Raw genomic sequence first — 14,011 nt, forward strand, 5'->3', positions numbered from 1 at the left:
TTGGTATGAATGAGAGATTTACAGTGATTTAAGAGAGGAAAAAAAAAAGAGCCTGCATTCTAAATTTATTTATTTGTTTCTTTACTGAAAGACAGATTTTTAAGCCTGTGATTGCTGGTTCTTTGTTTCTCAGGGCTACACACTTCTGTTGTGTGAGCTGATTTTAATTCATGTGCTTTGTTGTATAAAAAGACTCTGAAAGAAGGTGCAGAATGTGCTTGAAAGTTAGTCAATCAAGTTCTTAAAGTATACATGTATAAATATAGATCCATTCCTGAAAAGTGATCTGCATGTACGGAGGTGCGCTTGACTGCAAAGAGGAGAGGAACAGAAGCAAGTGGGTAATTACAAAATAAAATAGCTATTTTAGACCCACTCATTTCTGTGATACTGGTCAAAGCAATTGTGAATGCAAAACTTCTCAAAGAGGACCGTCTGAAGGTTTACAATAAATCATGACAATCTTAAGATTACATCTTGATTTTTTAAAAAAAAATTAACAAAAGACTGAAATGAACATTAAATTAGTTATAGGATCTTCTTTCAAAATAGAAGAATGTATTTTACAACCTTTTTTGTACAGTGAGACTGATAATCTCAACATTTATGATAATCTCAACATTTGCCAAAAGTTACTAATTTTTTCTACTTCTTGCATAGGAAACAAAACATTAAGTTAAAAGAGACTCTGTATAACTATGCATACCTCATAATAAATTTAAAGCATGAATTTTGTGAAAAAATGAATCTATATTTCATATTAAATTTTCTAAAATGTCAGCACTGCAAGATGCCATGATTTCTGTGTAGTCTTCCTATGATTAAGTTAAAGGCTGGTTTTGAAGAAAGACCTAAAAATAACTGCTTTGAAATCAAACCAACTGATATCAGCCAATTATTTGCTTTAAGTGCTCAAGAAGGTTCATTAAAGACAAAGGTACCGAAAAACTTCTCTCTTAACATTATATTTTTAAGCTCTCATTGATCTTATTTTCTAGTTTTAGAGCAGTGGAAGAGTAATCTGTATTTCCTAAATTATACTTTAAATGTTAGATCAAAAAATGTTAGAAGGCCACCAAAACTGAGGGTTGGAGAAATGAGCCCAGCATTAGAAAGACTCCACAGGGTCTGTGTTTTCATCCTTCCATTGACTCTGGTACTTGTACATTGACATTCTTTCTTTTTAATTCTTCACAATTTTTTCCTGGAAGGGAGAGGGGGACCAAAAGGAAACAATTACGGTTTATATCTGTTTCATAAGGCCTCTTTAATGATTTGGAGTAATATACAAAACCCATTTCAACTTTAATAGAAATTGAAGTTTTTCTATGGCTGTGCTCAGACTTCACTGTAAAATGCAAAGCATTCTCAACTTCTTGTTTGTAGCACTTAAAAAAAAAAAAAAAAAAAGAGATGCAAAGACAATGAACTGAGTGATTGATATTGAGCAGCTAACTTGTGGCACACCCATTCTCCAGGGGGTCACCTACCCTGCCTGCCACGGTATTTGGAGCAAGTGGGCCCCCCCATTAGAAAGAAGTAGGTTAGCAACCACTTCCTTTTGTGGTAAGTAACTTTCTATTTTTGTCTTTCTTCCATCTGTAACGTATAAGTATTTTGAGACTGAATTTTTCTCCCTTTTCATCCACACATGTCTTGTTTTGTAGGTTCCTATGCAGGAGCTGTTATTGCAATGCCTTTAGCTGGAATTCTAGTGCAATATACTGGGTGGTCTTCGGTATTCTATGTGTATGGTATGCATTTTTGCTCATCTCACTCCAATATTGTCTGGCCTTATTCTACTCTTTCTATAAATGTAAAAGCTACTGTTCAGAGGCCAAAAAAAAAAAAAAAAAAAAAAAAGTGGGTCTGTAAAGCTAAAAATACAGTGTAGAGAAAAGGACAATGAAAGAATAGAATTTAAAGGAGAGAGTAGGAAAGCAACATTATTAAATAAGAAGAGAAGCTAGTTCATTGTGAAACCTTCATCGCTTCTAGTACAAGTAGTGCAAACTGCTATGCAGATCTATAGAATCTCAGATCATGTAACGTCGCTCTTCCATTTATACAACTGTAAGTTTAGAGTACATGCCCTAAGATGTCCTGATTTTTATCTGAAGGCTTACATAACTTCATTCACTCTAGTTGTGCTACCTTAACTTACACTGATGGAAAAAAATGTCCCAAAGGAGTTCATTCTGCAGTGTAAACTTGATGTGACTTAGAGGGAAATCTTATAGAAATTTAGTAAACTACTCAGGAAGCGCATTGTTATGTTGAAAACAATGCCACAATCTGGTATTTTGCAAGTAAAAAATTTAGTGCAGTAATCAAACAACAGTGGCTTAAAGCAGAATGGAACTTCATTTATAGTCTGGTGAAATGAAATGGAAGCCATTTCATGGCATTTTGTTGTACAAATTGATGTTAAAATATGAGTGAATATTCACTTACAGTTAAATAATTCTGTAAATGAAACGAAGACTTCACTGAGTTCCAGTTCGGCATGTATTTTGCAAAAAATGTTATTTACAGGATCCAACTCTCTGTTAGAATGACTCAATAGGGAAGCAGTAGCAACAATTGACATTTAAATTTGTAATGATTATTCACAGATTTTTTTCCTTGTTTGCTGCTTTACTGTGCACTTCTTTTTAAAGTCTTTCTTTCCATTCCAAAGGGAGCTTTGGTATAGTCTGGTATATGTTTTGGCTTTTGGTTTCATACGAGAGCCCTGCAAAGCATCCTACGATCACAGATGAAGAAAGGAGATACATAGAAGAAAGCATTGGAGAGAGTGCCAACCTTCTAGGTGCAATGGAAGTAAGAATACTACTCACAAACTTGTTTCCTATGAGATAGTAATAAACTCCCCCAAAAATGAATAGAAACAACAAAATACCCATCAAATACCCTTCTTCTTTAAGATAGAAAAGCATACTTCAAACATTTGAATTTCTTTGGGGGGTGGGGATATCTGAAATCTACTGATGAATTTCTGGGTGGATATTGCTTCTGCAAGAAGAGAATAGAGGTTCCAGTTCTTCTAGCAGATCACTCATGGAATTTATGCCTTTTTTCCTACTCCAAAGTATATAAAAAACCCCTACCGATTCATTTGAAATTGCAGTTTTATTGAGACTTTCATAGTACCTTGAGTTCAAGTGGTTCATTTCCTTCCTATATAACCCCTTCTGGAAGGTTTTCCTCTTCCTAAAAGTACACTGGAGGAACAGCTCTACTCAGTGTCTCTTGAGGTCCTCAGAACATCAGAAAAAAAGCAAATCCTGACTATTCTAGGTTTCATTTGCAAGACAGACTGCAAGTTGCAATAGAGCATGCTAGGAGAGCCATAGGAATGTTCCCCATTATTGTGGTAACTTTGCTGGAAACGTGCTATCAAGGCTCTCCTGACTTAGTTCTGTATTGGATTAGTTCTCAAGAACTCCTAAAAACCAGCAGAGAATTTTCTAGCTATTTAATAATCCTATCATGCTAAATAATATTTTTTTTTATTCCTCTAACTATTGAAAAGCTTTAAAGAAACTATCACTATGCTTACTAACTCAAGAAAGTAAAAAAATTTTGGTTCTTAAGCCTCACTTCTGCTCACATTTGTACACCATCCATTCCCAGTAGACTCTCGCTACCACTCTTCATGATGTTTTCTAATTGGTCAGAACATTGGTTCTTGATTGAAGTCAGGAATAAACCATTTCTCTCTTAGTGAAGAAACTTTGATCCAGATTAAACAGAGAATTGAAAATATTGTAGAGTCATTTCTTTGATAGCTGACATTTTTAGGTGTTCTTGGCGAGTGTCTCGGTTGATACTTAACAGTATTCAGCAGTGTTCATGGTTTCTTATACCTGTAACTGCTGTTGAAAACCTTAGGTGAAATGAGATATTTCAAAGGATGGCCATAGAATTCTAACTTGGGCTGGATATTTTGTGTCTATTTTTTATTGTTGCTTTTCAATTAAACATTTTTTGGAAGTGATTAGTTTCTTCGCATAGTATCAAGGTATCTTTTCTATCTGGCTTCTCATTAATTAAGTCACACAATCCTTAGCTCTCACTTAAGTGTAATTTAATGTGTATACAAGGTATTGCATATATCTATCTCTGGGCTGGCTTTCTTTGAAGAAGAGCCAGTATTCAAATCAGCGGTAGACCAAATTCAGCCTGAAACCTTGCTGAAGCGATTTTCAAACACTCTTCTCGGTCTGGATCCTGTATTTGGATCAACACAGATGGGCAGAACCCTGGGCTCACAGAGAGGTGCTGGGACTCAGCAGGATTGTAGTTCTATCCATCTGTCTTTTTTTTTTTTTCCCCCTCCATTATGCAATTCATTTTAAAAATACAATAAAACAAACAACATATATATTGACTAAGCAGTTTCAGCTGAGGCTTGATTATTCAGAATGCTGGGATTAGGACTTAAATGCTAAAATACATGCTTAAAATAAATCTGGATGAAATAGTGCACTTACAGTGTAAAATCTGACTGCTGCCTTTGATGCAGCAACATTGTCTTTTAAAAACACATTATTATTTTGGATTTAGTATATTCATGTTTACATGATTGAGATAATGGCACTTGTACATGAGTGTTGTGACACAGCTAAGTATCACTGAGTTTGTCCACTTGTGCATTTTGTAGTAATTTTTACTTGCTTACGTTTTTAAATTAAATTTTGATCATCCAAATGTGGATGCATGTACTTTATGATAACTGAAGTCATTGGAATTCAGATATGTAAAACTGTACATATATGAGCTTGCTGGAGTATAGGTAAAAATGATAATGGTCAAAATGGTGACTGGATCCCCCTTTCTATGTTTCAGAAATATAAAACTCCATGGAGAAAATTTTTTACATCTATGCCAGTCTATGCAATAATTGTTGCAAACTTCTGTAGAAGCTGGACTTTTTACTTGCTGCTTATTAGTCAGCCTGCTTACTTTGAGGAAGTCTTTGGATTTGAAATAAGCAAGGTATGTAAAAAAATGTAAAGCTTTTATCTTAGCTAAGTAAATATCAGAGCTACATTTGTGGTATTCATTAGGAGGAGAAAAGTGTTCTGCATCTTTATCATGGGTTTACAAGTCTTAAATCTTGTCCCTCCCAGTTACTGTTCCCTTGACCAGCACACGTAAGTGAAGTAACAAGAATGATGAAGGGTTGGATAGGGGAAGGTGAAGGCAGGATGAGATTTAGTGATGATCTTCTTGGGGCCATGCTGCAAAAAGACCTTCAGTTAAGTGCTTGAAACCAGATCATGCATAGTATTAGAAAGGTATTGAGAGACCCATTACACTTCTGTCCCTGGGGGCTTGTGCTTTTGAGAGACCTGTATTCTTTTGATAATTGTTCCACGAGGTATTGTCACCCGAAATTGTGGTTTAAGTGACAATTAGATGAGTAGCTTCCAAAGTGTTGCCATATTATGGAGTATTGTCAAAATTATGTAATGCCATCCTGGATTTAAAGATGGGCTTCCATCTTTAGCTGGAGTTATTTTAAGAAGCTTTGCTATGCTTGAAACATCATCTGTTACTCATGCAGTAAGAATGGTTGCATCCTGTAGAATTAATCTGATCATTTTGTTCTAGGAGATTTTTCTGAGAGTGTATTCAAAGAAACACGGAGCTTTGTAAACAGTGACAGCAAAGTCACTTGTCACCTGCTGTGGATATGGATGCTCATAAATCAATAGTCATTATTTAGTCAGGAACACCTCAAAGCAGTAACTGTGGTACCATAGTTACCTCATAGCTAATATCTGGCTTATTGGGAGAAACATCTATTAACATGACGCTAGCTGTCACAACATAGTTGTCACATATATAAACTGCAGTGAAATACACAATTTCACTTGAATTGAAGAGAAACCTTGTTTTCTTTTTGTTCTCATGGAGTCTGTCTACTCTGCACGCTGAGGGAAGTCATGTTGGACACCAGGCCAGCTGACACACTGCTCAGACAGGAATTCTGCAAAAACCCTTGTGCTTAAGCACCTTTTCAGATATACACAATAATCAGAATTCCCTATTAGAACAAAATGCCATGTGTACTAAACCAAACTATCTGCGAGGCAGTTATGCTGACAGGAGATAGCAGGTGGCAGTTCGTGCCACGCTCACAGATACCCTATCCTGCTTTGAAGGAATGGTCTTCAAATATATTATTATATCTTGGAACAGCCATCACAAAATTATTATGGCTTACTTTGCCAGTATGTATAGCATTTTGAATATTGTCAATGGATATTTAGCATGTTATCTTGCACTACGTACAGTTTCTCAGACATATCTTTTGCCCACGTGAAATTTGAAGCTTGAGGGATGGTCAGAAATCAAAGGCAAATGGCCATTGGGCATGTGAGGATGATCCATAGGGAATCTCTCTAGACATGTTAGTTTGCTGGTCAATGCTACACCTAACACATCACCAATAGAAATGTAGCTATTCAGTTCAACACATTTGATCATGAATTTTCTGAAAAGAAAGGGCAGAAGGGTTGTAAGTCAGGGGGAAAAAGCCATTAGCTTAAACATAAACTGTGAAAACAATCTGTAAACAAAAAGCGTCACCACATCGGAGGTTCTTAAAAACTCTACCTGTCCTTCATATAATATAACAACAACTTAAGATCACCAGTTTTGTTCTTTTAATAAACCAGGTTAAGATTTTTAGTTTTAGCACATAGCCTGAAATTGAAGAGAAACAAATGGTTGCTGAATGCTTCAGAAAATGAAGAATTAATATTTTCTTATGGTTTATACTCTGCTAATTCTAATGATTATTTTAGGTGGGTATCTTATCTGCTGTGCCGCATTTAGTGATGACAATTATTGTCCCTATTGGGGGACAAATTGCCGACTTTTTAAGAAGCAGGCAGATTCTTTCAACCACTACTGTGAGAAAGATAATGAACTGTGGAGGTAAGTCTTCCTAACGTATTAAAAGCTTCTTGTACAGGTTCAATGTCCCTATAGTATGCTGTATACAGTAAACAAACTGCATGGGTTTATGTACTTACGAAGCAATACTTTGCGCATTTTTTGTGTATTACAAATGTGGTTACTAAATAAAAGTAAACACAGTTGTACTTATTCCGAGTTTCAATATAGATTTAAAAGAGCATTCAGACTGTTAAAAACCAGATGAGCTTCTGGGGGGTGATTTGCCTGCCCTAAACTACTTACTGAATCTTAGCTCCTCATCTAAACACCCTCTGCACTGAGAGAGCCCTGACAACTACCTGAGATTACGTTCTGACCTCTGAGAGGTTAAAGTCACACAAGCTGGATCCCGGCTGTGATAAGGGCTGCAAAATTCATAAGCAGGTTGAGTGTATATTCCCATTAGGATTGGCTGAAACAACCTAACCAAATCACAAGTATTTCTTTTCATCATAAAATTGACAGGAAGTAACAATAAATTAGCATACAAAGAATAAAATAAATATTATTTGAGATAGCAAGAACATATGTTGTTTAGGGATGAAAGAAATACCTGATTATATTCCACTCTGAGGTAGTGTTTTGCCTCTGTCTTCCTATGAAATATTACCATATCCTAAGGTCGGCACTATTTGAGAGAATGAAATCTGATGCCTGATTTTCTTTATGATTTCCCCAGGTTTTGGTATGGAAGCGACTCTTCTTCTCGTGGTGGGATATTCTCACAGTAAAGGAGTGGCTATTTCATTCTTAGTGCTTGCAGTAGGCTTTAGTGGATTCGCCATATCTGGTAAGATTATATTACAGGTTTTAGTAAATTATTTTATCTGAAGAGGTAGAATATCTCATTTGTTTTTTATTCACTGACAATAATTTAAACAAACTCAGAATTCCAAATGACATTATTTATGATCTTTACACAGGAATGTAATGATCATAAATATACAGTACAATCAGCACGACATCTTTTATGTTAGATTATTTTTGTTCAAATACTTCAATCTTTTCCATATTCATTGCAGCAAATTGGATTTTCTTTTCAGTGAGATACCAATGTACATCATAGATTTTTCTTGAAATAAAACGTATAACACAAGTGGACTTATATTATACAATGATACCTAAATTTACACATCTTTGTTTAAATACAGGTCTTTTACTATTTTTTTCCACTGTATATTAGTTAAAGCTTTGTTAGTGTTGCATTTTTTGTTACTATGGGGCCTAATCACTAGCAATTTTTTTCTGATTTAAAATTCAGCTCTTCCCCTTTCCTGCTGATATATCACCCCTTTGCCTTTCCCAAACACAAGTCACCTGGCCTTCCCTTGTTTTCCCACTGTGATCTTAGTATCCTCTCCCATGCTGGTTCCTTATGTCTAAAACAGGCTCTCTTTTCTTTTGTGCCAGACATCTAAACTCTCCTTAATCAAACCTGTCCTTAATCCCACGTATTCTGCAAGGTATCACGCTTGCTTCGTACAACGTGAAAAGTGTACTGTACTTTCGCTAACAGTTATCTGTATCATATTGCTCACGTTTTCCCTTCTATTATCTTGCCATATCCAAAGGTTTGGTTTCTGCTTTCACTTACTTAAGTGCTTATTTTGGGGACAATGAGTTCTGTCACTTCAGGGAAGGATGTGCTTTTTCTAAGGTTATTTAGTTACCGCACAAATTCGAACAGAATGAAGCTGTTGGAAATGCAACAGAATAAACAAATATTTATAAAAATAATTAATACATCACTTATAGATAGTCTCTTTTTACTCCATATTATCACTCATAACAGCAGGGAACTCCCTTCTGCCGGTCTGTGTGACAAAAAGAATAATATGGAATATAGGGAAGGAAAGTGGTACAAGCTGGAAAAAGAAATGACATGTTATTTACAGCATGAAAAGGTCGTGAATGATACTGCAAAACTATGACTTTCTCCTTGCCTAAATATCTTCTGAGTTCTCTACTCCACACAGTCACTACTGGGATATTTTTTAAAACTGCAATTTTGGGAAGAAAATATATTTGGTATGCTTTTATAATATATTTTTAAAAGAAAATGAAAACCCAGAGTCTCTCTAAGAATATTTCACCATTGTAAGCCGTTTCGAGAAAAACAAATGCAATTAAACTGCCCAAATATGTCATAGTAAAATTGTCAAGTGATAGCACTACTTTTCAGAACTGAAATAATGTTCTGCTTTTGCTACGAAAGTTTGCTGACATTTGTATTGCAGGATTCAATGTCAACCACTTAGACATTGCCCCGAGGTATGCCAGCATCTTAATGGGGATTTCTAATGGAGTCGGGACCTTGTCTGGAATGGTTTGCCCTATAATTGTTGGAGCGATGACAAAGAACAAGGTAAACGGCAATACAGTTTTCAAATCTTCCAGTTTAATGCTATGAGTTTCAAGAAAAAGACCTTTCCATAGTACAACTTGCCAGGATATCTGTATTAGAGTCTGGGACCTCAAGGGGATAGCATCCAGGAACTTGCAAATTTGAAGCGTGCTTCACAATATGCTCACTAGGTCAATGCTTTTGTAGGCTAATGAATAGTGATTTTTCAAAGGAAGATGGATACAAATAATTGGAAACTCAACGCTTAAATGTTTTAGTTGTGCTGACTATCACAGCCTCGATCCCTAATTTAAATCTTTCAGCTCAGGAGAGTTAGCTAAGTCTATGCACTGGTCTGATTTAGCAAATGTCTTCTTTACAGACACGTGAAGAGTGGCAGTATGTCTTCCTCATTGCTGCTTTAGTTCATTACGGAGGTGTTATCTTCTATGGCATATTTGCTTCAGGAGAGAAACAACCTTGGGCAGACCCTGAACAGACAAGTGAAGAGAAGTGTGGCTTTATTCACGAAGATGAACTTGCTGAAGAGACAGGGGACATTACTCAGAATTATGTAAATTATGGTACCACCAAGTCTTATGGTGCTACAACCCAGGTCAACGGTGGCTGGCCTAATGGTTGGGAGAAAAAAGAGGAATTTGTACAAGAGGAAGTACAAGACTCATACAACTACAAGGAAGGAGATTATTCATAACAAACCTAAATATTGGGTATATTTTGTAGTGTTTGTGATTAAATTCATTGTGATTGTTTGCACACAGGAATAAAATGTGGTATAAACATGTAAACACATATCAAACAGGAAGGTCTTACTGTAAAAAAAAATCATTAAAGTGCAATCTGTATGAGTTGTGACATTTCATCACTTTCATTAGGTTATATTTGTTCTATTAACATTAGAGTTTTAAGGGTTTACTGGTCAAAACTATAGAGGCAATTAGATACTTACAGTATACAAGAGCTAAAACTCATAACTAAGGTTTAAAGCACAACTAAGCAACCAAGTTGGCACATCTAATGCTCTTTTTAGAAAGCCAAAATTACTTGATAATTAAAATGCACTTATATATTTGTTACACTGTATTGAAAGAGATTGTGTTAAATACACACGTTTACTCAGTGCAATGTAGGAATTGTGTGTTTAGTCTAAGACAAGAGCTTTCTTAAACAAGAAAGGTTGCGTCCTAGGCATTTACAGAGGATTGATCCGGTTCCCTTAATGGTAATTGTATCAAGCCTAAAGAAAAAATAGGGCATATTGTATGTTTATCGTGATTACATGCTGCAGGCTACTCTGTGATGAATAAAGGACTTATTTAGGAGTTTTATACTGAATGTTTGGGCACAAATTCTTATTTCTATTCTTTACAGAACCTTATGAAATTATAGGCATTGTCTTGTTCTTCCCTGCATTTATCAACTAATATAAAAACAATATAAAATGTTAAGCCTGACTTTTCATGCAGACTGTCAAATCCCTTTATCAAAAAACAAGCTTTATTATTCTTTTCTTTGCAGTATATTCCAACTTTGTACTGGTGTCTTTAGAGAGAGAGAAAAAAACCAAAATAACCTAGAAAAAGATATAGTCTTTTACAAAATTCCAAAGAGAAATTTACTATGAGTAAGTAGCCCTATAAAAAAGGATGTATTTGTTTTGCAGAATATTTTGAAGCCAAAAGAAGAAACAGAGAATAATTTAACCCTTATTCTTCCCTTAATAGCTTTCATATTTTTACACATCGTGCCACAGTTGTATACATAGATATAAGTTTATTGAAGATACTGTAATTATAGAAAATGTTGCTATTTTAGAAATCCCTGAAATAAAAAATGTATTTGTCTTTCGATTAAAACTAATAATAATGGACACTGAATATGAGTAACATATAAACTCACAATAAACCAAAGTGGCAAATAACTAGTGTTGGGTTGAAAGAAGCCAACAAGCATCACGCTTGTCTTTTTAGCATAACTCAACAGTGACTGCAACATTAGTGTACCAAGCAATAAGTGCAATGCATTATGAAGTGCATAATCTTCTAGACTATATATTAACCTTCATTTAGATTGTTGTATGTATTTGGGGTTGTTGGGATTAAACCAAACTGAACCAAACTGAAGTTAGCAACGCCAGACCACTTCTTAATACTCTAAAATGACAACAATGATCCATTTCTTAATTCAATCAAATGATTATTATTGTATGTAATAATCCATTCTGGATTCTTGGTCTGTTCATTGTATTGTGCTAGTGATTGGAAACCCTGCTACCGCAATATACAACTTGAGGATTGTTTCTTCTCCTTTTTTTTAATGCAAATCATACCTTGACCTTAAGAGAAAAATATTTTGCTTTGTGCCTCAAAGTGATGTAAAATGTGACCATAGCTTTTGCTGTGTTTAATGAAAAAGATGTGGACTGTGTCACTTTTGTTGCTGCAAAAAGTGTTAATAAAATGCTCTATTTATCCTTTTATATAAAAAAGGACCATTGTAGTTTCTTGTCATTCTTTTAGATGCACTTTAATATAGATGACTAAAATTATAGTCACTGCAGAACAAATTCTGCTGTTGACATGGATATATTATCTGAAGTCCCAGCTGGGAGCTATGCTGAATACCTAATGTTCTACATTGTCTACTCTCTCCTGCGACCATGCACAGATGTGTGGTGGGAGAGGCACCTAGCTCTAGCTTGCAGTTCCTCCTCTCATAAGGATGGCTGGAGTAGGCGTGGAAGAGAAAGGAACAGAAGGATCAATGTGCCAGCCAATGCAGTGAAACTGGGAAAGACAGACTAATCTGTGCTAGCTAAAGAGCTGGTGTGGATCACCATTCTCTAAAGCAAATGAAAAGCATCACAGGCTGCTGTTGGAATTTGTTTCCTTCCTTGTTTCTGGAACAAGACTTCTTTAACCAAAACATAATGTTCCTTTCCATCCCTGACAGAAATCAGTAAATTCAACAAATCCTATATTAAAAGTAGGTCTAACAAAATTTTTACTTTTCAATAATTTTCTTGCACCAGGTAGAAGAAGGTATAAACACCAAACTGAACAAAAGGGTGCAAAACACTAGACAGAGCAGTAACAGGCCCGGTGTTCCTCACCAACAGGCTAGTTGTCATCAGATGCTGAGTTAGCTAACACACAAAGTTACTGGTAATTGTTTTGATGAACTGGTGTGGTGTTGCCATGGAAACATCTTGAAAGATTCAAAAGTGGGATAAATAGGGGCTGTAAAAGTCTGTTGTATTTATTGTGGTAAGTGGACAGCTCAGAAAATGAAAACTAATTAACAAAATCAAAATCAATTCTTCTTAATTTTCAGTCTAATCTTACAGGTTCTCTGTCTTTTGGAATTTTTCCAATCATTTCATTGCATTAACTATAGGTAATTTATTTTTTTTTCTTATTAGCTTGACACCTTTTAATTACTTTGAACAAAGGAGAGACTTTAATCCAGGCATTGGACACCGCACTGTTCAGCCATGCACAACTCAGTGAGAACTCAACAATTGCCTTTAAATGCTACACTGCTCTAAGATCGTCCACATTCATTTTCTAGCTCTCTGCTTCTCTACTTCCTCTTTAAATGGCACTGTGGATGAATCTGTTCTTCTGGGAAGGAAGAGGAACATGACAGGTTTTAAGATTTTTACTTCTTCACAGACTCCTGTTCATGGAAAAATACAGGAACCAATCATCAGGAACATGACCGAGAAAGAAGAACGGGAAATGGAGAAAAAAAATGGGTTCTCGCAAAGGATGATTAAGTGAAGACAAGCAGCAACAGCTGGATCTCTTTTAGGGAAAAGGAGAGTTGAGGTGACATGACCCTTCATCTGAAATCCTGTATTTCTTCTCGGTAAATACCTTGCTACTTCCTTTTTATTAAGTAGCATCGCTAAAATATACCTCTTAAGCCTCTTTTGAACTGTGCGCGCTCTGCCCAGTGGGTTCTCTTCTGCACTCAGATTCAAAGACTAGCTCCACAGATGTGTTGCACTTCTATGGTGCAGTGTTCCTCTTTTGGAACTCTTAGCAGCTCAAATCATCCCAGTTTATCAATCAGACTGTGTTCACAGCTACTTGATGGTTTTGTTCTGTCACCTATTTCTGTTTGGTTCCCCTAGCTGGTACTCTCTGCTCACTTGCTACGTTGAAAAAAAGGAAAGGAATTGTTACATTTTTATTTATCAATTAGTTATCTTTTAAGTGAAGAACAATAAGTAAAAGGAAGAGGCAGAATCCAAACTAGAAAATCATTAGAAAAGCTTTGAGTTTAGATGGGCTAAAATATCACCTCAAATGTTCACCTTTATGTCCTCAAATGATTTCATATAGATGATATCATTCAATCAGTGACATTTTTTTAAATATTTGAATCTGCATTGGTCAGATCCCTTCTGCTAACATGCTCTTTGTTGCAGAGATAAAGCTATCATAAAGTGCCCTTTGCTTTCAGAAGTCATCATGAAATTCAATGGACCAAATTTCATAAAAACACTTTTCTAAGGGGGAAAAGAAAGCTTCAAGGTAAAGGTTGAATAACAGTGACAAAAGAATGTCTGCAAATATGAATGAAGTCCTCTTTCAGCACGAAGCTAGGAATAGGAATGTGTGTGGAAGTAAGAATAAATGTCACAGTTCAAAGCCGTACTGCTAGAAA

At 35.6% G+C, this 14,011-nt stretch overlaps 1 protein-coding gene across 1 annotated transcript in view; it reads left to right on the forward strand.

The window, feature by feature from the left end:
* The window catches only part of SLC17A6 (solute carrier family 17 member 6), a 33,727-nt gene extending 21,902 nt beyond the window's left edge, over window positions 1-11,825 (forward strand). Inside the window, exons 5-12 of the mRNA XM_054828458.1 lie at window positions 1,479-1,566; window positions 1,668-1,754; window positions 2,681-2,823; window positions 4,852-5,001; window positions 6,819-6,951; window positions 7,652-7,762; window positions 9,210-9,337; window positions 9,699-11,825. Of these exons, the coding sequence (XP_054684433.1) occupies window positions 1,479-1,566; window positions 1,668-1,754; window positions 2,681-2,823; window positions 4,852-5,001; window positions 6,819-6,951; window positions 7,652-7,762; window positions 9,210-9,337; window positions 9,699-10,031 (1,173 nt within the window). The 3' untranslated portion in view covers window positions 10,032-11,825. The remainder of the gene's footprint in view (window positions 1-1,478; window positions 1,567-1,667; window positions 1,755-2,680; window positions 2,824-4,851; window positions 5,002-6,818; window positions 6,952-7,651; window positions 7,763-9,209; window positions 9,338-9,698) is intronic.
* Window positions 11,826-14,011: the final 2,186 nt, after the last annotated feature.

This window comes from Grus americana, chromosome 5, assembly GCF_028858705.1.
Source record: "Grus americana isolate bGruAme1 chromosome 5, bGruAme1.mat, whole genome shotgun sequence".
Taxonomy (NCBI): Eukaryota; Metazoa; Chordata; class Aves; order Gruiformes; family Gruidae; genus Grus; species Grus americana.